The 24,927-nt window shown below is 47.1% G+C and overlaps 1 protein-coding gene across 1 annotated transcript in view; it reads right to left on the bottom strand.

Moving 5' to 3' along the window:
- Window positions 1-24,927, bottom strand: part of OCA2 (OCA2 melanosomal transmembrane protein) — a 270,600-nt gene that overhangs the window by 208,106 nt on the left and 37,567 nt on the right. The window contains exons 2-7 of the mRNA XM_020289059.2: window positions 19,172-19,270; window positions 14,154-14,342; window positions 11,040-11,097; window positions 9,153-9,225; window positions 2,479-2,639; window positions 508-590 (exon numbers count right to left, since the gene is read on the bottom strand). Of these exons, the coding sequence (XP_020144648.2) occupies window positions 508-590; window positions 2,479-2,639; window positions 9,153-9,225; window positions 11,040-11,097; window positions 14,154-14,342; window positions 19,172-19,270 (663 nt within the window). The remainder of the gene's footprint in view (window positions 1-507; window positions 591-2,478; window positions 2,640-9,152; window positions 9,226-11,039; window positions 11,098-14,153; window positions 14,343-19,171; window positions 19,271-24,927) is intronic.

A 24,927-nucleotide genomic window follows, 5' to 3' on the forward strand; every position in this document is an offset into this window, starting at 1 on the left:
CAGGGGGAAGACCATCTGTAAGCCAAGGAGAGAGGCCCCAGGAGGACGAACCCCGTCCACCTTTCAGTCTTTGGCCACCAGCCTCTAGAATTGTGAGAAAATAAATATCTGAAGTTTTAGCCACCAGTCAGTCCTGCCAGAGCAGACTAATGCAGTAACCAAGAGTATAGACTGAATATGAAGTGGCATTAAAAAAAAAGAATCCTTAAATTTCCTAGAATTCCCCATTGTACAGTTTCATATCAATGAAATTAGACCACAGACTGAAAAACACCACTTGCTTCAGAGTGGATCCTGCCATCCACCCTCTTCTGTCCTGACAGCATGGCTCCGACACCCTCCCACACAGCCTCTGAGCTCAGTCGAGGCAGCACAGGTGCCTTGACCAAGCCACATAACTGGTCTGCAGCGATCTGTGCCGAAACTTGGTGTCCTGTAGGTCAGACGTCTTTAGGGGCGTATGTCCCAGAGATTCTCCCCCAAGACCTCATTCACCTGAGAACCTACCTGCTCAGTACCTCAAAGGTCCTGCTCACCACCGAGCGTTCATTTCTTCTTGGATTTAAAAATATTGTCCAATTGTAAGCAACCTGCAAAAGCCGAAGCATAAAATCGTGGTAAGGCTTTTTACCTGAGACATCATCTGAGCTCTGGCACTGTTCAGTTTAGGTATTCGTTTAGAATAAGAAAAGAAGAAACAGAGGAGCAGCAGTGTGTTTTTATTTGCCTTAGTCCAGGTTGTCTGGAGCACGAAATTTCCACAATTCAGAGGGCTATGTTCAAGAGAAAGCATTCAAGAGAAAAAAATACAGAATCAGTATAAAAAAGTATGAAAGGTATAGAAGTAAATACTGATTTATTACAAGAGACTTGGAGAAGTCCTCTGAGCCCCCTGAGTCCTGAGAATGCTTCCTGCTCACAAGCTAGAGGCGACAGACCCCCTCGCAGAAAACCCTTTTACTCCTGGGTTCACAGGAGCCCCTGCGAGGCAGGGCCCCAAGATAAAGCTTCATTTGCTGCAGGCAAAGCTGCCCTGCACTTTCCTGTCCTTGTCCCAAACAGGTGGCGAACCACCTCCTCAGAGGGGCTGGCCACAGCAGACGGAGGGGCTGACAGAGCCCATGGCAGCCTGTCGGGGAGAGGGAACTTTCCATGGGAGGACCCCAGCCTCACTCACAAATCACAAAGGACACGGAAAACAGGAACTCTGAAATTGGTCAAAGCAGAGAAATACATGAATGGAGAGAACGGCAGTTCCCTTAAAACGCTTTGGTGTTTGGAAAGAGCACGTCTGCAAAAAATCCTTTTGTAAAGAATCTCATGTTCTTTGCATTTCAAGAGCTAGACTTGCATGTGGGCAGTTCAGGTGTATCAACATGTCACAAAGGGCCTTCCTCAGAAAGCAGGGAAGCTCAATATAGTTGATTTAGTCTGGGCTGTAAATATGCACATGCTGAGAAAGCAGCTAGACAGCAGCTGGGCGAGGTCCCGCCCGCCCCACGCAAGGCCCTGGGACACAGGACAGAGAGAGGTGTCCTCGCCTTGCTCATCACCGAGGAGCCCCTTGCACACAGGGAACCAAATTTACGTCCTAAGACCATGGCCAGGGCAACTGGATTAGAACACTGGTGTTGCATCTGCCACTGCCCAGGAAACTGCATTCTCATTGAGAATGAGGCCTTTGTTCTGTGGGCCACGCTCTACAAGGCAGGAAAACGTGAGCGATGCGTTAATTCATCGGATGCTCTATTTTACATGGCAGAGCCTTATGCACAAGCAGAGTTTTCTTCTATGGTTATAACAGAGAAAAAGTCCATGAACTAGGGATATGACTTCCACGCGGAAGTCACTGTGACAATCCAGTAGAGTCACCAAGGCCAGTACTCGGGGGTGGGGCAGGCTGTGTGAAGAGGAGCTGTGCTTTTGGTGTCCAGGCTCTAGGCCATCTTGACAGCCACCCCCGAGGGCCCTCCTTGCAGTGTGCAGGCTGCCTTTGCAGGACGTGAGCTGGAGGCTTTGGCTCTGAGACACGGCTGAGCGCAGGGCCTATCAACACAGGTGCAGAAGCTGGGGGAATCTGTGTGCAGTCTCAGCCAGCGTCCACCAGGACAAGGTGACAGTAGTGTTGGAGTGTCTTCTGTCCCATGAGGTAAGGCCTAGAGTTAATTATACTTTAACAACAAAAGGAAAAACCTGCTTTCAAATATACAATATTTCCCTGAATGGCCTAGTAAAATGGTTCTGAATAAAGAACTCGCAAGCCTGATTTTCCTGAAATGGCAAGAGTTTTATAAATGACTTAGAGAAAAGGGAAAAAGAGAGTTTCAAAGACAGAGCTAAAGATAAGAGCCAATGGCTTGACTAATAATGGTGTCCTTGCCTTATGGCTCCCCATCAAACCTATTCAAGAGGAAACTCAATTTATAATGAGATGAAATGAGATTTTACAATTCCTTTCAAATAAATTATAAGTGTAACCTGCTGTGGCCGCCGCCGCCTAGAGCCCGGAGCATCTGCCTGGGTCACCTCCACCACCACGTGCTCTTCTCTCCCGGGACGACTCGGCCTGCTGGCCACCAGGGCCCCCGCCAGGTCCACCTGCAGCAGCGTGGAGTCTGCGTGGCTGCTGAGGTTCACAGCTGGGGGTGCGTCAAGGTGAACCACAAAGCAAGGAGACGCCTGATGTCCCCACCGCCCTCCAGATGCACACCCTCCTCAGACAGTGCACTAAGAAACACACATCTGGGCATTTCCTCCGACTGCCCGATGCCCTTGGTCATTCTTATCTCTCCAGCCCCTCACCCCGTTGGGTTTGCATTGTTTAATCATGTTTGGCATCCTCTGGCTTAAGATCTAAGTGGCGTCTCCCAGTCCTACCAACCACCATCTCTGCTTCCTCTTTTTGCAGCCCTCGTAAAACGCATTCCCAAGTTCCTGGGCCCATGGTGAGCAGTAGGCAGGAATGAACCTAAGATATCGAGTCCCTATTTGTAAAGTGAGAAATCACAAAAAGAATTGACAATAAGAATTCTGAAATTAGCTAAATCAGCAACATCCATCGCAGTCAGGGAACAAAAATTCCTACAATTCATGTTAAAGGGCTCTTGATCAGAGAAGAGCTATCAGGAAGAAAGGCTCCTCCCTCCTCAAAATGCCCCCCCTCTCATGAGATACTTACCCTGCAGCAGCCCTTCCTCTTAGCTCCCACATCCCACCTTTGTGGGCTGTGCTTCTGACTTACCCACTCTCTCTGGGCCAGTCCTTCAGAGCCTCCCACCTCGAATGCAAGACCTTGGGGGCCACAGGTGTCTAACAGTGACGTGGCTAGCCCGGTCACTTTCATCCAGAAGAGAAAACTGTTGTGAGTGGAATAGCAAATTTCACAATTGTTTATGCTTGATATCAGGTCTCAAAAGTCGTTTGGCAGCAGCTCCTTGGTTATAGGATGATTCTGTAACTAATTCCTTTATTCTTCCTTAAATCCCTAAAAGAAGCAAATGGCTTATGGCACAGACTTGGGGGAGGCAGAACTTCACCAGTTGCCAGAATACCTGCGGGGGTTAATGAATGGGTGCTCCTTTTTCATTGTTTCATATTTTCCTCTGGCAAAAAGTACAAGAACATCCTGGTAAGGAAAGTGTTTAATCAGCCCATTGTCTCTAGGAGAGCCCAGAGCAGGCAGTCGCCCCCTGCACGGGTCTCCAAAAGGACAAATGGAAAACGGAAGTCACACGTGAGGCAGATTATACGAAGAAAAAAGCCCAAGGAGACACTGTTGCTGCTGCTTCACCTGAAATTATTCCTGTGCTGGTTCCTACCTAGGACAGACTCAGGACACAGTGGGGAGCAGTATTTTAGCACAGAAATCATTGAAGACACCTTGCTGACACCAGGAGGTAGGACAGCGCCACCTGGAGGCACCCATTGGAAGGACAGCGGGGAGGTGACCAGGTAACAAAACACCCTGCAGTTAACCATCCAAATGGAGTGCACACCAAGTCCAAGGGACTGCACACACTGCCACCCTACCTTTCCTCTCACCCTTCCAGATGCCCACCACATGCTTAGGGTTCAAAGTACACCCCAATGTTCTGTTGTCAGCAGTGACTTCCTGACCCCAGCAAACAGGAGCCTCAGAGTCACACCAGCCGTGCAGCCAGCTTTGCTCCTTGCCTCCCAGCACACTGCCCTGCCCGCCCTCCCTCTGGACTGGTACCTTGGCCTCCAGTGCTCCCCATACCTGGACAAGCCCCCCTACATCTCTTTGGAGATCTCACTGGTGTTCTGCTCTCTTAAGCCTTTCTTTGTACCCCACATCTGGATCCAAGGGGACCCTCTTGCTCCTTCCCCAGTTCTGCTGTGGCCTGTGCATTCTCTGTTACTCAAGGGTTCATCCACACCACACTGCAGTTTATTTCAGATTTTTCTCCCCAGCTAGTCTAGCTCCTCAAGTGAAGGAACTACATCTTATTCATTTTTGTATTAGTCTCCTCTCTGGAGACTAATGGAGTTCTCGCTATTAGGCAACTGGCCTTTGCCAGGCCCCTAGGGAGATAAAGGGATGGAATGCAAAGAGTGAGCTTGCATTCCCTTCCCCGCCCCCAACAGGGAGGAAGTTTTGTCCCTCCCACTCTCCTGATGAGAAGGATTCCAGAGCTGAAGGATGGGTGTGACTAGGGCAGGGGGTCCTAGGAGCTGGTTGTTTGAAAAAGAATTTATTACAAGCAGCTGTTCTGGCCCACCTACTCACTACCCCCAGAAAAACCCTCTATAAAACCCACCACTCTCCCCTTCCTGGGGTGGTCGCTTTTTTCGGCCTCCACCCATCTGCACCCAGATGCTCAAAGCCAGGCGCCCTCAAACTTTTTAAACAGGGCGCCAGTTCACTGTCCCTCAGACTGTTGGAGGGCCGCTGGAGAGTGCGGCGCACATTCCACACATGCGCACTGTGGGCCCGGGACCAGTAGGTTGCTAAGCAGGACAGGCAGCAGCGGCAAAAACACCAGGCCGGATCAATATCCTGGGTGGGCTGCATGTGGCCCACAGGATGTAGTTTGAGGACCCCTGGCTAACACTGTTTGATGAATATTCATGGAATCACTGCTGCTAAGCAGGACAGGCAGCAGCGGCAAAAACACCCCTTGGGCCAGATAAATGTCCTTGGTGGGCCGCATGTGGCCCTCGGGCTATAGTTTGAGGACCCCTACTCAAAACAAATAGCATTTTGCTACACATAAGGCTTCATGTGTCTCTCTCTTGGCTCCGGACCTAACACTTACCACATTAGATGTCTCTAAGAAATATGTTTAACTCACAGATATTTGTTTCCGGCATCATTCTTGAAGTCCTCCAAACCTAGACCAGAGTCCAGAGCAGGTGACAAAGGTGTGGAGGACAGAGACATCACCTCCTTTCCCCGGCTGCATCAACCACAGTTTTCCTGCCTTTCCCATTACCCAAATCTAGGCCATCCACCGAGAAAAGTCACATTCTTATCTCTGCAGGTGGCCAAGGAGGCCAAGGGGGTCTGATCACCCAGGCCAGCTGCATCCCCATTGACTGTCCTGAGCTCAGGCCCTTGGGCCTGTTATGTTTTTCCACCATGCGCCATCAAACCTAGTATAAAAACACTCAGGCTCAACTACTTCTTTGGGTCTTCATTTTCTTATGACATCTCCCATGTCAGATAAAATGCATGTTAAATAAACATATATGTTTTTCTCTTATTAATCTGGTTTTGTGAGTCTAATTTACAGTGCCCCAGTTGGAGAACCCAGGAAGGTTGGGGGAAAGATTTTGTTCCCTTCTCAACATTTTGCATAGTGTTATCTCTGTATTCTCTGAGAGCCCAGGCTATGGTGCTCAGTGGGATGCAAAATGGACCACAAAGAGAGGGAGGGAGGGAGGGAGGGAGGGAGGGAGGGAGGGAGGGAGGGAGGGAGGGAGGGAGGGAGGGAGGGAAAGAGAAAGAGGGAAATGAGGAGGAGACATTAAAGTAGAAAATGAAGGAAGAGACTGAGGGAGAAGATGAGAAAGGAGAGAGGAAGGGGGTGTGCCTAATTACCTGCATGTAAGGTTTGCTGGCCTCTGTTCATCTCCCTGGTGACCTAGGAGCTTTTGACAGGCCTCGATCATACAAGCACAGACAACAATTCAGGGACAAAGAACGTTAGGTGTCTGCAATTACAGGTTTCTAAAATAAACCTCTCAATTACTCAGCTGACACAGCCTGCCTGCTGCAGGAAGACGCGGAAGTTCACAGGAGAAAGGCAGCTCTGCTACTCCCCAGCTAAAGGAGAGCAGTGCTTTCTCCAAGAGCCCTTCCCATCACAACAGACAGCCCTGGTGTCCCTCCTCCAGGCCCCAGCCAGAGGCCAGGAGAAAGGGTGCAGAGGTCTTTGCTCAGGGATGCTGCTGTTGACCTTTGGAAACCAGCCCTGAATCCCTCCTGCCTCAGGCCTGCGCTTTACACCGTTTCCCTGAGAACCCCCTTCAGAGGCCGGGGCCCCGTTAGATTCCAGCAGCACTTTTGTCTCTGGACACCTGGGAGGGTCCACTGCAGCCTGAGCTGCCTCCCACCTCCTCCCAGGCAGGCCCCAGGCCTGCAGCTTTCACAAACCTCACGGCAGATTCTTAGCTCAGGATCTTGGAAGAGGGCCTGTGAGCTTCCAGAAAGCCATGGGAAATCCCTGGCAACACTGCATTTTTCCAAGAAGCTTGGGGGAAACTCAAGTCAGCCCTCACAGAGGCCGCTGATCCACAGAACTAGAGGGACCACTCCGTGCATCCCTGACTCCTTCCCTGGCTCCTCCATCTCTCCTGGGCTTGCGCTCTCGCCACCCAAACTCGCTGGCCGCTCAGAGCAGGAGAGCAAGCTCCCCTGCCATCCCTGCTGTCAGGAAAGATTTGCAAAATGCTTGAGAATAAAAGCACACCTGGGTCCTCAGTGGGAGAAACAGAGGGCTTTTATCTGCTAATGACTTAACCTCAGTGTCCTAACCTGCTACGCTCACCTGGGATTTCTCCGGACCGGTAAGGGTGCTGGTGTCTACCCAGGCAGGCAGAGCACTGAACGTCCCAGTCACCAGCCCACTATTCCCCCTCCCTGTCTGAGTTCCACTGAGGACTCTTCTGGCAGGGTCCAGCCCTTCCCTTCAGGCTTGTGGGTCATCCTGGGCAGCAGGTCACAATTACCTGCACAAGGGGAGGACAGCACCTCCCTGCCTGGGGACTGAGATGAAGCTTTGAGAAGGCCCCAGGGGAGCCAGAGGAGCTGGCAGATGTCTGAGCTTTCTTCTACCCATGGAGGTGACAGAGGCAAAGTCACAAAATGAGAAGCAAAGTTTGTCAAAATCACACAGCTCTTAGTTCTCTCACAAGGGCATACTTCTTTGACTCAAGCTCAGACACAGTGTTAAAAGAGTGAAGAAAATACAAAGACGTGTGTGAGCACATAGCTCACAACGGAGCCGCCCTGTCCTGAGGGTGGTGTGACCAGCACCTCTGGCCACTGGGGCAGAGCGAGGCACGAGGACCTGGCCAGGGCGCCTCCCAGGCACACGCAAGGCCCTGGTGCAGCAGGCCTTTCCAGAAGGTGCCTGCATGGCGAGGGTGTCCCGGGGAAGGGGGGGCTCCCAGAAGGGCTCAGGAAAATAAGACTACATAACAGATTACAGGTGGCTGCAAAGAAAATGACCCAATTTCCTAAAATGTCAGCTCACCAAGATTACCAACTGAAGATACTAAAAAAAAAAACATCTTGCCATTTAGCTAAGTGAATTAATTCCTTTTCAAAAGAAAGTCATCAGAAATATCTGGCCTGAGCAGGGTTGCCTCCCCACCACTTTCCTCTCCCAGGACCCTCCACTGCCACCTGCCACCCTGGGCATTGCTGGGCGCTTCAGGGGCTTCCATGCTCAGACGTCTTAATCCTGACAGAGGCTGTGGACTCCCCGCCTCAGCTAAGATACGTGGAGAGCTGGGAGGGCCCCACTCACTCCCACTCTTGCAACCAGAAAGGGCTGAATACACATGCCAGTGACTTATTCCTTTCCAGAATGAGGATGCAGGGCAAACAGCTCACCTGAAACCCAGAGTGAGACAGGCGACTGAAGACAGAAACAGCTTCCCTTGAACAGGTGCCACCGCCATGCTCTAGAAGCGGGTAATTTTCAACCAGAAAGCTTAAAAATTGTTAACTTTAAAACTTTAAACTTTAAAACTTAAAACTTGCTCAAGCTCAAGTGCGGGCTTGCAAAAGAGTGGGAAGCCCCTGGGAGTCACAGGCAGGGGTGTTCCCACCTTCCTGCAGGCCTTTCCTCCAGGACTCCCAGCAGGTGCTCCCAGGGAAGACAGGAAGGTGGGGAAAGGGTCCCCAATGGTGCCACATGGGGAAGAGTCACTGCCACGCCACACCCACTCCCACCACCTCCATCTATCTCCCCTAACGAGCAAAGAACTCAATTTGCGTGGGAAGGGCATCAAATCTGGTCGCCAGAGGGCGTAGCTGGAGACCCGCAGCTGAGGGAACGCAAGAGGCAAGAGCAGCTCTCACCCCAGCAGGGGTGGGCACCAAGCCAGGTCCCGCAGACACAGCAATTCCACGTGGCTGGTGCACCCGAGGTTGTCTTGGCAACTACAGACCTCAACACAGCCAATTTCTCGCTAGATTTACATGAACAACCCAACCAATGCCTGCAGACTTCAAGTTTAAAAACCACTGACCTCAACATCTACCGTCCTATAGGATGTGTATGGCTTTTAACAAAAACTTCCAAGGCAAACAAAAAGGCAAGAGAAAGCAGCATCTGGAGAGACAGAGCATTCCTCTGACCCAGGTGACCCAGCCAGACAGGGCCAGTGAACTTGAAGGCAAGTCTGCAGGAACCACCCAAGCTGCCTGGGAAAGGGGGTGGGAGGAGCAGCGTGTCCCAGAGCCACAGGAAAGCCCATGGGTAACTGGAGCATGCCACTGCTGTCACCCCTCCCAGGGGCATCACTGACTCCCAGGAGCTCCCTCCCCTCTGTCCTGGAGAAACAGAATGGAGCAGGCAGGGATGGGGAGGGCCCACAATGAGACCTTCAGTGACAGCCCCAATAGTTCCTGAGTGCCCCTTTGCTTTCTGAATCTCATTCCTGCATATTTCGGATACAGTAGCTTTCCAGTGGTGACACGGCCAACAGCTGCCAGAACTTTCCTTGATCTGGATACAGGCTGAATAAAATCTGTAAAAAGCAGAAACATTTCATGATAGATTTTTGGTAAGAAAGCAATAGATTTAAATAATTTTGTTAACAGTTGAAAATAGGGATAAAATGTGGTGCTGGTTTATGTATCCAAAACTCACCAGCTTACTCTGAACAGCTTTTTCTTGGATACTAAAATATTCTGATTCATTACACTGTGTTCAGCTACAATGGGCCTTGATTATTGATATCTACCAGTTTTAAGAATTAAATTGTTGAAGGTGGATAAACATGGTTTTCCCATATTAGAGAGTAAAGGAATACAACCTCGTGATGGTTGTAGCACGTGTTTGTGGAATTTGCAAAGCACCTTCTACCATCAAGTAAATTAAAGTGATGATAAAATGACAGATTATAGACATTCATATCAAATTCCTCAAACTCTATTTTGGATGTGTCCACAAATCACCAAAACTCCATCTCCCAGATGTAGGCTGAAGATTAGACACAGAGCTCAAGTTGGTTCTTGGGGACCAGGGGACACCTGGCCCACCCTGACACCCTCCTTTGAAGTCCCAGTACACCCACCAGGCCCTGCTGAGCAGTGGGGCTTCAGAACCACACAGCCATGTGAGTAGGAAATAGGTGAATCAGTAGCCAAGGTCATGAACACAGTGTCCAGCCACCACGTCTCACCCCCCCTTGCTCACATCCCACCCCCTGCCATGGCAGCAGCGCCCCCCACCTACTGTGGTCTCCCAACAACACACCATCTTACTCCAATGCTAAAAAGTGGCACTCACCCAAAATAACTCCCCAAGCACAGACACGCCCCATTGTGTCATGCCACCCTGCACCCACTCCCACCGTCACAGACCACAAATGACCTGCAGGTTTCACACACAGACACCAGCCAGGCACCGGGCACCACACACCCAATTATTGGGCAAATGTATTTTGGGTGCCAGCCATGTGACTCTGGTTCAGGCTACATCAAGCCACAAAGCACACAAACGCTGGCAGCAAGACATATGACTGTCATCCCTCAGGTCCCCCCATAGCCCTGGCTGCCCAGTCCCCCTGCCAGGTTCCAGCCACCCACAGCTCTTCCTTGGCCAACAGGTTACCATTTGTCCCACACCTACCAGTGCCCTCTCAGTGAAGAACAGACATCACCTCCACCACCTGGGGTCACCAGGATGGCCCCGCCTCCCCCTCTTCCCCACGAGTGCACCTGATGTTGATTTGGCTCCAAGATGAGTCTTGTTGTGAAAGTTAACGTGTTTGAAAGGACAGGAATATAAAATAAAATAAATCAATAAAATCAGAGGCACCTCTGTGGTGGGGCAAACTGCAGAGCTTCACTCCCTCCCACACAGGGCAGCCCAGCTGGAGGGAGGCCCAGGACACCATCTCAAAGGCCACTGAGACAGTCCCCGGGCCACCCATAATCGCTGGGTATTCCCAACACCGGAGAAGAGTGTTACTGTACGTGGCTGAAAAGAGGATTTGGCAAGCCACTTAAGGGGGAAAGAGAGACCCAGGGCAAGCTAAGCTGCCTTCCACAGAGCAACACCAGGTTGCCCAGCCTTCTACTGCACAACGGGGAGCACAGCAAGGAGCACTGCTAAGGCCAGGCCTCCCTCGATCCCCCTCAACCTGCCACCCCATGCACCTCAGCATCTCCTCCAAAGAAAGGTCAGAGAATGAGGCAAAGGGGGCCAAACAGTGGGCCCCACTCCTCAGTCACCCTGCTATCCAGCCCAGGGCACTCGGGGGCTGTGCCTCCCCACCAAGGCCCCCAGGGCTTACAATGACCCAACAGCACTGCTGGGGGCGGCCCCGGTACTCACGGAGCACAGCACCACAAAGACAAACAGGCCCGTGACTTTCAGCCACCGCACACAGCGCCTGTAAAAGAAAAGGTCAGTCCTAAGTCACAAGGGCCAGCAGTTGTGTTTGTATGTGCCCAGGCTTGCCAGCCTCAGACACCTCTCTGAAGCCTTGTATAAACTCCATCTCAAAACACACATTTTGAATTTTCCATAACATGATATGAAAGAGGACATTGCTGACCAGTGAGCGTACTGCCCCTTCCAAAGAGGCCTGAAGGAGGTTCCAGAGAGGAACAAAGTTAACCACAAACATTTACACATGGCTTCTTGCTGAGTAAGCTAGAGTCAAGATTTGGGGGACTTCCTAGCCTTTTAAAGCCTGCAGTTTCCTAGGGAAAAAAGTGAATTCAATGTCTTATCTTGGCTCTCCAATTCATATTTATCAGTTATTTTCCCCTAAGTTTTCTGGAAAGTTGGAATACAGATTTGATCATCAAATATAAAAACACAAATAATTCAAGAAGAAAATTGCAGTGCTGTGTGACTGGTTGTACTAACAGAGTCTCTCAAGAATTTCTTGTGAGATCACTTAATAGACAACCACACCATGCACTCAGCCCCCACTGAGGACCGCCGAAGGCATTCTGGCCCAGTCACCACTGCCCACTTCTTAACCACGGCCCCCAGTCCCTACGTGAACCTGGGCCTGGCCCACCCAAAGCCCTTCCAGTTGCACTAGCATCCTTGCTGCTTACAGACTGGGCCACCAGGCCCACGAGGGTGCTCCTTGGCTGCAGCCCTTCCCATCATGCCCATTTCTGCTCACTCAGCAGCCAGATCCCATCTCCTAATGACATGGTCACCAGCCACTCCTGGGGGGTGATCTTCCCCCTGCCTTCTCTGAGAAGGCAGGCATTGGGGTGTTTTTGCTCTGTCCTCACACAGGCAAGGGTGCTGGTACCTAGCTTGTGTTTGATGCATATTTGTAGAATGAAGCAAGAAACTCTGGTGCTGGGACATCTATTTAATACTCTCCTCACCTAGTAAAGCCCCATCCATCTTTGAACATCTTTCTAATCTTTTGAAAATGGTAAAATCTTGTTTTGCAATCTCTTATATTTAATGAATTTGACAAATACTTATTTCATGCTTCCAAATTATGATTCAACAGCTCCTTCCTAAATAGGAATCAAAATGACATTTCTTTTTAAAGCATGAAGCATTAATTGAGCTATTCTAAATACAAATTTCTTTCTACATAACTGGCACCTGCAGTAGAGCTGACAATCCAAAATACAAGCTTCTTTTACGAGTTTATTCACTACTGATCATGCATGGTACTTTCTGGACATGTTATAAGGAATGGAACTACTAAAGTCCTTTAGTTCAGTGGCAAGCTCAAGGCAGATATTCCAGGAATCATAGAGGATAAAACCACTGAATGTAAAGTCTCAAATGTACTTGATTCTATTTTTCCATAGTGTGGGACAGTTGAGGACACGGCACCTTCTGGGGAAAAGCATTAACAGTGTCAAGGTCTACCACCCTGATGACCCATGGCACCAGGTCCCCATTCACATAATTTCATAGCGGATTTGGCAACCAAATATGTGTTGCACCTATGACGGTGCTGAAACCAGTCATTGTGAAGAAGCTACAGATGGTCGGAAGTCAGAGTGGGAGGAGACAGCTCCATGGTCAAGCAGCAGTGGGGGCATCTGGGGTCAAATCCCTGACCCTTTGCTCACAAGCTGTGCCACTTGGCACAACCCTTACCCTCCTTGAGGTACTCTCCATCCACCTCCCAGGACTGTTGTCAGGGTCAACAAGGTACCTGGCCAATGGACCCAGCACGCAGCAGGGCTTTGAAGGTGGGCCTCTCTGGGGCTGGTAGGCACGACTGCGACACGCAACACGGGTACACTGCCAATCAACCCGTCAAGTATTTCAGAAAAGACTGGTCCCTAAAGGTAGTGACATGATAACACCAATATTTGATAGCTCCATAGTGTTTTTCACACTACAGCTTCTGCACGTATCACCTCAATGCAGTGTATGCCCACGGAAGGCCACGGAGTAAGGGGAACATCGGGTGACAGAGGGTTGCACTTCACACCAGGCGTGGCCACCGCCACCATCGCCCAGCTACTTCAGGGCAGATCCTGGCTTCCAGCTCTTGTTCTGTTCCTGGAGATGCTGCTTTCGAGCACACTGCTCTCAGAAGACACCTCCCTCCAAATAAATGTATGCAAGGAAGGAAGTCCAGCCAATAAATCTGGTAAAAAGAGAGCACTCCTGCCCTGCCAAGCACTGAACTTCAGCAAAGCACCCGGGCCCTTCACGCATGCGCGGCCTCTGCTCTCCCGCATGCATGCGTAGCCTCAGGCTTCCAGTTCCCACAGCAGGAAAATACTGCCTCCTTCCGGCTGCGCAAGGCACTGACCCCAATTCATCAGTAATCACAAAGATAGCATCCATCAGAGGGGTCCCCTGAATCCAGCATACTCTATTTGCAAACCTAATGGCCATGAAGACCCCAACCACACAAGCAGGAAGGAGAGGAATACAGGATGTGAGCCATTTATGATTTGCAGGGCTACCTTAAATGTCTTCCTAGGCCTGGGGCAAAGACAGGTAACCTTGAAGTGTTAGATAGATAGCTAAAATCTCCAGCTTTTCTAGGGACAAGAGTGCCCTGCTTTGGTGCTGCCTCTAGCAGTTGCCCCACCTGGGAAGAAGGATAAGGACAGGCACTCCATCTTGGTGCCTGCCCCACCTGGGGAAGGAAGGAAGGCTTTACCAATCTGAGAATTCCCCAGTTTAGGCATAATAGGATTGGGAAAGCGATCTAGAGTAACCTAAGGCTTATTATTATGTCATTAGTTTAAATCTACATTATTGTTCACCCCTTCCCCAGCTCCCAGGTAAGGCTTTCAGAGAAGGAGCTTGGGTATGAAGATACAACCTTGAGAATACCTGTTAATCACTTGGTAACATCATCCTACACCTCCTGAAAGCCCTTCCCTGGGCCAGGCGAATAAAAGGAAACAACTTGAGCATTCACAGTCGGCCAGCCAGCCAGCCTATCAAGCCACAGCCCCTGGCCTGAGCCGGCCCTCCAAGTCCATCTACCTCAGCTTTGGAAGATGCAGGCGGACGTGAGTGCTGTCCACAAGTTCCCCCTTCTCTGAGGAGGCCGATGTCCCTGAACCAGCCACCTCTCTGCTCAGCAGGTATCTCCGCTCCCACTCAGCTGAGCTGGTTTCCCAGGATTCTTCAGCAGCAATGAACTCTGGGTGGTAACCAAGTATACACGGTGACCTGGAAAGCAAGAGATTTGTGGTTATCTTTCTTGAAATAGTAGCATCTCCAAAACAAGATTTCCTCTCATTCACGACAAGTGAAATGTCATAAAACCAATCCTGGCCTCCAAAAGAATCAGTGCAGTCCCGCTCTCTCACATGGCAACATCACTTGGCTCCAAGGAAATATGGGGTCACCCAAGTCTTCAAAATAAATTGTGGCCCTTCAAGACACATCAGCTCTTTCTGAGTTTGGGACTTTCCAATAAAGCTGTTTCTGGCTAGTGCCCACTCATTTAAGTATTTGCTTTCTCTTTTTATTCAAACAAAATAGTTAACTTATTCACACCTTTCCAAATAAATGCTTGACTAAAATAATACATAGTTCTTAGAAAATACAACCCAAAATTCCTGTTGCCTGAGCTTTGTCATTTACACTTCTTAAAAGAGGTTGTCCACATGACTTCTCTAAGCTCTGGCGAAACAGCACCTCCTGTATTCTGTCACTCACAAGTTTCCTGAGACAGAAGATTTCGCCTTTCTTTTCTTCTGCACATCCACAAAGTTTTGCATTATCATTTTGCCACCTGTCTTCTGTCCTTGGCTTGTAATGCTGATTTGTGAATCTCACATTGTGAATGTTTTGGCTGCCCATGCTCGTTGTTTTTTCTCTGCAGCCATAAAGAACAAATGGACACTTTTTTCTTCTATTTTGCTTGATGATTTTTGAGTACTTTGGACAGATTCCTAATTCCCCTGTAATACAAGACACTTCATCATCCTTGAGGTTTGATACTGGTGGTTAATTTATCAGTCTCTTTCCTGATTTGTTCAGTATTTTCTTTTATATCGTCCACCTGCAGTGCATCCTTGGCCTTCACATGCCAGGTCTCTGCATCTTGCTCCTCCAGGGTCCCGTGTACCTGCGGTTCCATCTTTTCCCACGTGGCAGGCTCAGCAGACAGCAGGACAACAGGAACATAGCTGGGCCCACTGGCTGCAGGGCCCTCAGCACCTGACGGCTCTGATGAGCAGAGTTCCTAGAAGCTCTTCCCGTGCCTACAGGACTCAGGACAGGACAGAGATCTATTTGCTTTCTCTTTGAGTGTGCTTAGAGTGGTCAATGCCTAGATCTGTTATACTTTTCCTGAAGCAGAATAAGTGGTGTAAGCTTTTCCTCCTCTGTATAGATATGTTTCTGTAACAAGGCCATAGAGATAAATAGGGAACATCAGTACCTCACTTAAACGAGCCCAAGAATGGGCCTATATCTAGAAGGATGAATCAAGGAGAATAATATTTATCAGAATTACATGTGGACATGTCCGTTTACTTTTGGTTGAATTATTGGGCTTCTGAGCAATTCCCTCAGTACAGATGCACTTAATTCTAGCAAGGTTGTACCAAAGCTAGAATTTTTATGTATTGCATGGAATACTCATGGGATCACAATATTGACATTAACAACAGCTGTGATCTGTTACTTGTTAGAAACAAATGATGTCAGCGGGGCACAGTAGCTCACACTTATAATCCCAGCACTTTGGCAGGCCAAAGTGGGAGGATCACTTGAGTCTAGGTGTTTGAGACCAGCTTAGGCAACATAGCTAGACCCTGTCTCTACAAAAAAATTTTTTAAAAATTAGCTGGGAAACTGGTATTAACTGAGTAGCACCTAAGTGGACACATAGGTACTAACTACAGTAATAGGGTATTGGGCAGGTGGGAGGGGGGGCGGGTATATACATACATAATGAGTGAGATGTGCACCATCTGGGGGATGGTCATGATGGAGACTCAGACTTTTGGGGGGAGGGGGGGAAATGGGCATTTATTGAAACCTTAAAATCTGTACCCCCATAATATGCCGGAAAAAAAAGTTTTCTTGGAAAAAATAAAAATAAAAAAAAATAAAAATAAAAATTAGCTGGGCATGGTTGTGTTGTGCACCTGTAATTCCAGTGACTTGAGAGGCTGAGGTGGGAAGATCACTCGAGCCCAGAAGTTGGAGGCCACAGTGAGCTATGATTGGGCCACTGTACTCCAGCCTGGGAAACAGAGCAAGACCCCATCTCTAAAATAGGGAAGGAAGAATGAAGAAGGAAAGAAAGAACAACAAATGATGCCACTCAAACCCCAGCTAGCTCAACAGGGCATTGGGATTCTCCAGGACACTTATCACTGCTTTAGAGCTGGTTCACAAGAAAAAAATATTATAAGAAGTTTAGAGATGTAGAACAGGCTGTGTAAAACCAATATGTAATGAAATGACTTTGAAAGTAGTCATATTTTCTATTAATTTTGTGACTGAAATTGCTCAGGTGTGTGAGCATCACCTTCCTCATAAATGCTAGAAAACCCCACAAACATAGCAAAATTGGAACTAAGGAAACTATTTTCTTATAAGTAGAAAGACAAAAGCAAGTTAATGTCAGTGCTTTGTACAGCAGTGCTGTGCAACAGAACTTTCTGTGGCGATGGACATGTCCTCTCCCCCTGTCCAGTGTGGTAGCCACCTATGCTACTGGCCACTTGAAATCTGGCTAGTGGGGCTAAAGCACTGAGTTTTTAATTTTCATTCATTTAAATTTGAATAACATGTGAAGAATGGTTCTCAGTTGGTCCATGCATAGGCAGGACATGCTCTGAGCGCTGGACTACACATTCCAGCCCTCAACACCCCGGAAAGGACACTTTCTCTTCTGAAATTACATAAATCAATGGATGTTCTCCAATAAACCATTTGATCAAATTAAAATTGCAACAGAATTAAGTTGATAAAAAGAAAGCATCAGGAAGACCCTCCTACCATCAATACCTTAGTTAGCTTCATGCAAAAAAAAAAAAAATCGTGTTGTAATCAAAGCTTCTGTGAAGTGGTTTTGTGACAGGAGGCTCAGCTCGGCCTCCCAGGGCACATCTCTGTGCTCCACATGCCCAGGACAAACGCTTACACATTACTGGTTTTCCAATGAATTGCAAGTTCTAAAATGTCTCAGGCCTTAACAGTTTACCAAGTAATTGAAGAGAAAGCATTAAGGAAGTAGATGTGCCAAGTGTTTGTTTTCACAGTTATTGATTAGGCGATGTGGAGGAGAATTAAGTCATCCCCCACTAGAGAAGCTTTAAGCAGCTGGGTCAGTACAAATGCCTCAGCTTGCACCCCTCGTCCATCCAGGCTCTGATGAGCTGGGGGCAGGGGGCGTGCTGGGCACAGGGACATAGGATGGAGAGGGCACAGGCTAGCAGACATCACCATGGATAACACAAGGGCAAGTTTGGAAGGAAGGGCATGAATGCAGTATTTGAGAGCACAAGGGAAGCAGCATTTACTCTTGGGGGAGGTGGAGAGGTACTAAGGCTTCTCAAAGGAATTGACTTTGGAGTGCCTTGGGGAGCTGGAGAGGGAAGGAAGTTTCTCTAGTCAAAGAGCTTGGTAAGCACATTCACAAGGAGACACAACTTATCATCAGGAATCTCCTGGAGGGAGCCACTGCACTGAGAGGTATCCAAATCCCATGAGTGTTGGAGGGTGAGGCCAGGAGTCTGCCTGGCATGCAAGCGTCCCTAAAGTGTGAGGCCCCACCCCTTGCTCTGGCTGCAGACAGCACTGGGAAGAGGGCAGGCACCTCCGAGGCTCACAGGCAAGTGAAGGAGACACAACAGTCACCTGTCAATGCAAGTATGTGGGGTCAGTGGCCAGGAAAGGGAGGCTCTGTGACAATGTCCCCATGTTGTAATTGACCTTGTAAGATGGCCCCTTCCTTAAGTTATTTTTTGTTCTCTCCCCAATACTTCAGACTCAGAGACCAGTAAAGCCTAACAAGAACATCATAATCTTCTTGCTTAATTTCTCCATGGGGCTTCCTGGCAGCTCACCATCCATCCCCAAAGCTGACTCTTGGATCAAACCACTGCAGACCCCACAACTTCAAGCCCCACACAACCTAACCTGCATTCTACAACCCACTACAAAAGTCTTTGCCTCATTTGGCTGGGGAGACAGATTTGAGAACTATCTCCCATCTCCCAGCTGACATTAATTTGCAATAAAACCCTTTCTTCCCTGGCAATATTGCTGTCTCAGTAATTGACTTTTTGTGCAGTGAGCAGCTAGACCTAGGCCAGATCCCTTTTGGGTTTGATAACAATGTGTGTGATGTTCAGGGAGGCAGGAGACATCAAGCAGGTGGCTCTGGCTTCTGGAAGTTTGCAGAAGAAGAGATGAGGCTGAAGGCCTGGACCACATCCTTTCATCCTGAGCAGAAGCATCTATAAATTATCCTCCAGGTCACCTCTGCTCAGGCAATTCCAGAACCACCCAGATTTATGCCAAAAAGGACCTTCAACCTTGCAGGAAATGGAGTTTTCTTATGAATCATACACACAGGGTTTCTCACCTTCATCACGTCATTGACTTTTGGGCTGGATAATTCTTTGCCATGGGGGCTGTCCTGTGCATTGCAGAATGTTTAGTAGCATCCCTGGCCTCTACTCTTAGATGCTAGTAGCACCCTAGACCCCAGCATGACAACCAAAAATGTCTTCAGAAAGTGTCAGCCCCAACCCTGGCTGAGAAACCCCAGCCAGGTGAGACAGCCTGCTAGGGCGACGTTGCTCACATGACTGAGCCCAGGTGCTATATGATCATTACAGGGTTATGCTCAAGTGGAAATTCATAAGTCAGAATATAACCACTAGAATCGTGAACACCTACCACAATGAATGGTCAAGGATCTGGCAGATGTCTTGCAAAAATTCATTATCTCAGGAAGAAAATCCCCAGCAAAGTGCCAAAGACCCTGCTCAGAAATTTCTTAGTTTCATAAGAAAGAAAAAAAAACTCACCCTTTCTCCTGTGAGGCATTCCTTAGCAAAGGTGTGTTCTCTGTAAAGCAGAGGTCTTTAGACCTGGAGCTGAAGCTCTGGGGTGCAGGAGACTGAGGCCTGTAAGAGACAGGGAAGGAAATGGGATCACCAACATAAAAACTGATGGATGTGTTCTCAGCAATTGGGCACCAGAGTCAAGAATGTGCCTGAGATTCAGTGATCAATTTTACATAGAAATTTGACTAAAATTCTATCTGAATTGTAAAAAGCTAGAGTTTTAGGAGAGCCCATTAGAAACAACTCTCCTCCCCAACTAGATTAAAAATGGAAATCAGAAACTCACACAGGAGACCAGATGCTGTGGGATGATACCATTAGGATCACTTTGGTATTAATAGGCGATTCAGACCTTTGCCATTTCCTGCAGAGCTTCCCATCAAGAAAAGCATTCAGAGTCTGATAGGCCTTTCTATATGCAGAAAACTCTATTATTATTTTTCCTAAGATCACAAGGTATTTACATTTAAAATATTCCAATAGAAGACCAAGCTGCAGAAGTTAGAGCCAAGGGGGCCGAATGAAATGACAACCAGAATGGCAAGGAGGAGGCTCTCTGGAGTACAGCAGCCACAACTGAAGCGAAGCCAAGGTCCACAGCGGGCAGGTCTACACTGGCCTGTCCCCTTGAAGGAAGGGTCACCATAAATGTATGATCCAAATCAGCAGCTTTGCAAGAGGAAACAATCGTACAGGCACAGCAGGGTCCACCAACATATATGGTCACCCCCATTAAAGGACACACAATGTTTAAAACCAACCAGTTTTTCATGAGAAGCTGCAGAAATCATTTTCATTCCCAATCACTGGGAATATGTCATTTTATACGCTGGCACACTGCCTTCCTTAAAGAAACTTGGGCATGCAGAGATGCTGTGGATGCCCTGAAACACTCACCAATTATAGATGCACAAGGAATGAATTTTAAGAAAAATACTTCCATTTGCTTCTCTTTCTCATTCAACCATTCACCTGTGTCCACCAAAGTAAGTGACTGAGGCAAAAATATCAATCAATGGAGGTTTATCAAGCCAAAGTTGAGGGCGTGTCTGAGAAAAACACAAACCACAGCCAAAACTGTGGCTGTTTTTCCAAAGGGGAATTTGGAAGTTTCAGCATTTAAAGGCACTTAAAAAAAAAAGTCAGGGTATAGGGGTAGCAAGACAAAATGGTTACATCCTTGTGAAACCCAGGAAAATCTCCATTTTATATAAAATAAGGTAAACATTAGAAGACAAAAGGGGAGTGAAGGAAGCATCTGTAGATGTCCCCAGACAGGTGGAGGAATGTCTGATCCTGTCTTGTCTCTGTTCTGCTGCCTATGAAGATGAACTTGAAACAGACTTTAGTTTTGGGAGCTAGAGCCTGAGGCCTAAAGTTACAATGTTCATGTCCTTGTTCCGGGGAGGTTAGCAAGGAATTTCCTTAATGAATGATCTGTGGGACAAGTTCTTCCCAGGTGCCCAAGGCCTTTGCCTTTCTTTTGCATTGGGAATTGGGAAGGGGCTTGAGATTTTTATTTTCTTTTTACACCTGTGACATAGACAATAAGACTTGGGTCTTGTGGATGAGTAAAACCTGGGCCCCTGAGCTATAGCTAACAACACCCATCATTGTCTGGGGGGAGTCAGAAAAGAAATCTGTCTGGGGCCAGTTATTGTCCAAGGGCGCCACCTCTGGGCAGCCCTGGGCCACTTCCTATGGAGAATACATCTCATTATACCCCCTGCCTTATGGAGTTTAGACACAGCTGACAAGCATTAATGTTAAAATAGAGATCATAAGACTGACAAGGCCAGATGCAGTGGCTCACACCTGTAATCCTAGCACTTTGGGAGGCCAAGGCAAGAGAACTGCCTGAGGCCAGGAGTTTCAGACCAGCCTGGGCAACTTATCAAGACCTCGTCTCTACAAAAAATAAAAAACAGATAAAAATAGCCAGGAGTAGGCCGGGCGCTGTGGCTCACGCCTGTAATCCTAGCTCTTGGGAGGCCGAGGCGGGCGGATTGCTCAAGGTCAGGAGTTCAAAAACCAGCCTGAGCAAGAGCGAGACCCTGTCTCTACTATAAATAGAAAGAAATTAATTGGCCAACTGATATATATATATAAAAAATTAGCCGGGCATGGTGGCGCATGCCTGTAGTCCCAGCTACCCGGGAGGCTGAGGCAGAAGGATCACTCGAGCCCAGGAGTTTGAGGTTGCTGTGAGCTAGGCTGACGCCACGGCACTCACTCTAGCCTGGGCAACAAAGTGAGACTCTGTCTCAAAAAAAAAAAAAAAAAAATAGCCAGGAGTGGTGGAACACATCTGTACTCTGGGCTATTCGGGAGGCTGAGGCAGGAGGATTGTTTGAGCCCAGGAGTTTGGGATTGCAGTGAGCTATGATGAAGCTACTGCACTCCAGCCTAGGCAACAGAATGAAACTTTGCCTCAAAAATTTAAAAAGAAATAAATAAGACTGACAAAAGAGACTCTTTGTGACAATAGATACTAAATTACTAACAGGACTCAAGGCCATGCAGAGCAAAAATTAAATCACCTGCAAGCCATCAATTAGCTTAACAGGTCACTGGAGTCCAATATTGTGACTCGTCTCTGATTAACAGACTTCCTTAACTTAAAACATTCCAAGCCTTTAGACAAACCTTCATTTCTTTAACCAATTACAAATCAAAGGATCTTTGAACCCACCCTTAAACTGTAAGCTCCCTGCTTTGAGATGCCCCACCTTTTGAGTCAAACCAATGTATACCTTCCATGTATTGACTTATGATTTTACTCACAACTCCTGTCTCCTTAAAATGTATAAAACCAAATTGTTACCTTACCACCTTGGGACCACTTGCTCAAGACTTCTTGGGTGTGGCTCCCCAGGCTATAACCACACATATTTGGCTCAGAATAAACCTCTTTAAACTATTTTACAGAGTTTGGGTCTTTTCCCAGTTACGTGGTATTACCAGCAGAGCTGACTGTTACAGTGACCTCTCTCACATTATTTAGCCACCCTGTGCTTCCATTTTCTCAGCCAGGTAATGTAAATTAAAAGAAAACCCCTGGTTTTGTGGCATTATATAACCTGTAAATGGAAGCACAGAGTTTGGCTACCGATTCCATTATGTTCATTAGACTGTGAGCTCCTTATGAATGGTTGCCATGGTGCTTTCATCATGTTTTATCTGGTACCATAAGGAGAAGCCCAGTTCAATGTAGTTATTAATAAATAATCATGCACGAATGGGTTAAAACCTAGTAATCATAGCTTATTTGCACGAGATTAGCTTTTTGACTCAAATAAAAGATTTCTACATCATTAAATCAATAATGTTCTTGAAATCGCTGCTGTAAAGAGCGGACTACGTTCAAGAGAATGAAGGCTCTGCTGCTCCTTGGGAAGCACGCATGGCCCGTGGGCTCTCAGAACAGCTCAGGGCAGCACCACATTGCACAACGCAGAGGATTTTTCCTTCTTGCCACTAAGAAGGAAAATCAGAAATGGAGAAAAGTCAGAAGTCCAGTTTATTAATGTCTTCTCTGTGATGGCCACATCTGGCTGACTGCATCATTGTTTAACATTTTTGTTGTATTTTGTGTACACAAAATATTTTATAGTTGTAGTTAAGCACATAGGGAATCCTTTCTCAGCTTTTTTATATAGTTATATTTCTGAAGAGCCAAAAATAAAATGACTTTCACCAGGAAATTTCCCAGAGAGACTTCAGGCCATTCCAATTTAAACTTCATTTGACACCATCCAAATACTATTTTCCACTGTTCCAAATCCTTTCCTCTCTGCAAAGACAGAAGCACAGAGGAGGCCTCTGGGCCCTATTGCTTGATAGGATGGCTGGCCTGTGTCCCAGAGAACTCACAGGCCACACATACAGAAGATTCAGGTCACCCAAAAAGCACATATTCCAGAAGCTAGAAATAAAAGTGGCAGTCCACAGAACTGAGAGCCTGGCTTTTTCCCTCTGACTTAATTAGGGTAGAAAATGTAGATGAGATCTATATTATTCCTGATCTTTTCTCTTCAGAAAAAAGAAATCCAACTGACATTTTTCTGACTTCACTTCTAAGCCTGGGAACTGTCTAGTTTCACGAATTTCAGCATTACTGATTCCCCCCATGTCCAAACAAACTCTGTACATATGTTTGCAAAATTCATACATGCCTATAAATTTATAAGCAGCCAATACTTGTTTTGAATAGCTTAGAAATTACAGAAGAGAATAAATAAAACAAGTGTACATAATTCTATAATTCAGAGATACCCAATGTTAACACTCAGAGAACCTCCTCTCGGTCTTTATTTCCTATATATAAATGAATATTTTTAAGTCAGGTTCAAATATCTGTGTGTAGAGATACACATTCATATTTATCAATACCAATTGCTTTGTCCCTTAATTGTTCAACTCAGCCACTTCATTAGCATGTCCCATGTGATTATTCTTTCACAATGTGATTTTAATGTCACCCATCTTATTCCATACACAGATCACCACATTAAGCTTGGCCATCAATTTGCTGATGAAAATTTAGGGCATTTCTAAGTTTTTACTAAGGTAAGTAGCAAACACTACTTGAGTACTTATAGATAAGTCTTTGTGTATGTCTTTGAAGTGGAGCCACTGGGTCAAGAATTTCCTCGGGGCCCACAGGCCTCTTGCTAGAGGAGAGCCCATCCCCATCATTGTGCCTTTCAGTTACGGTGGGACAAGTCCTTATTCTCACCAGTCCTGGGAGTTAGCCATGTTTTAAACCCTCAAGCAGTTAAGTTTTAAACACCCAGGACTGGTGGATCTGATGCAGGTCCTGCTGCCATGATCATCACCAAGACAGGGTCACGCCAGACTGTGGGATGGATGCACTTTGGTGGCCACACCTCTGCCTCCTCCACCCCATCTTCAACAATCTCCTCATCTGCAGACCCTCTCGTTCTTTCTAGATCCAAAGCTGAAGGATACAAAAATCAGCATGCAATGGCATACTCACACGATGGAATTTGCACAGCAGTGGAAATGAATGAACTGTAGCTAAACAAAACAATGTGGAGAAATCTTACAAACAAAATGTTGAGTGAGGAAAGGAATTAATAGAAAAATACACACATTATGCAATTTTTTATAAGGCTTAAAACCAAGCAACTCTAAACAATGCATTGTTTAGGATTAACTTATATGGTTTTAGACAAATAGCTAGCTAAATACATTAGAGACATGGGAGAGATTAGTTAGATGAGACAGATAAACAGATAGATAAGAGATGAATGGGTGGATAGATAGAAGAGAGAGGTGCACACACGCACAAAGGAATCTCAGAGTAGTCTCCACCTTAGGAAGCAAAGGGATAGGGTAGAAAAGGAGCCAATCAGCTGGTGAACACACAGGGGTTTGCAAAACCTAAGCTTCATAATTTATTCATATGTTACATATATTATTTTGTCTGTGTCAAATATTATATGCTAGATATTTGTAAAGGAAGAATGAACTTATCGCGCTAAACACAAGGGAAATTTGCACAGTAAAGAAATGCTACAGAGATGATTAGATAGAAAATGGGACTATGAGAAATGATGGGACAGAAAATTGCACTGAAATCCCGAAATACAGGATTAAAACTAATTATTTCTACTTATCATTTCTACTTTAGGAAGTAAAGATGCTCTTATTTTTAAAAAGCCTCCTAAAAATTAAGAGACTAGGAGAGAAAA

This window comes from Microcebus murinus, chromosome 7, assembly GCF_040939455.1.
Source record: "Microcebus murinus isolate Inina chromosome 7, M.murinus_Inina_mat1.0, whole genome shotgun sequence".
NCBI classification, from domain to species: domain Eukaryota; kingdom Metazoa; phylum Chordata; class Mammalia; order Primates; family Cheirogaleidae; genus Microcebus; species Microcebus murinus.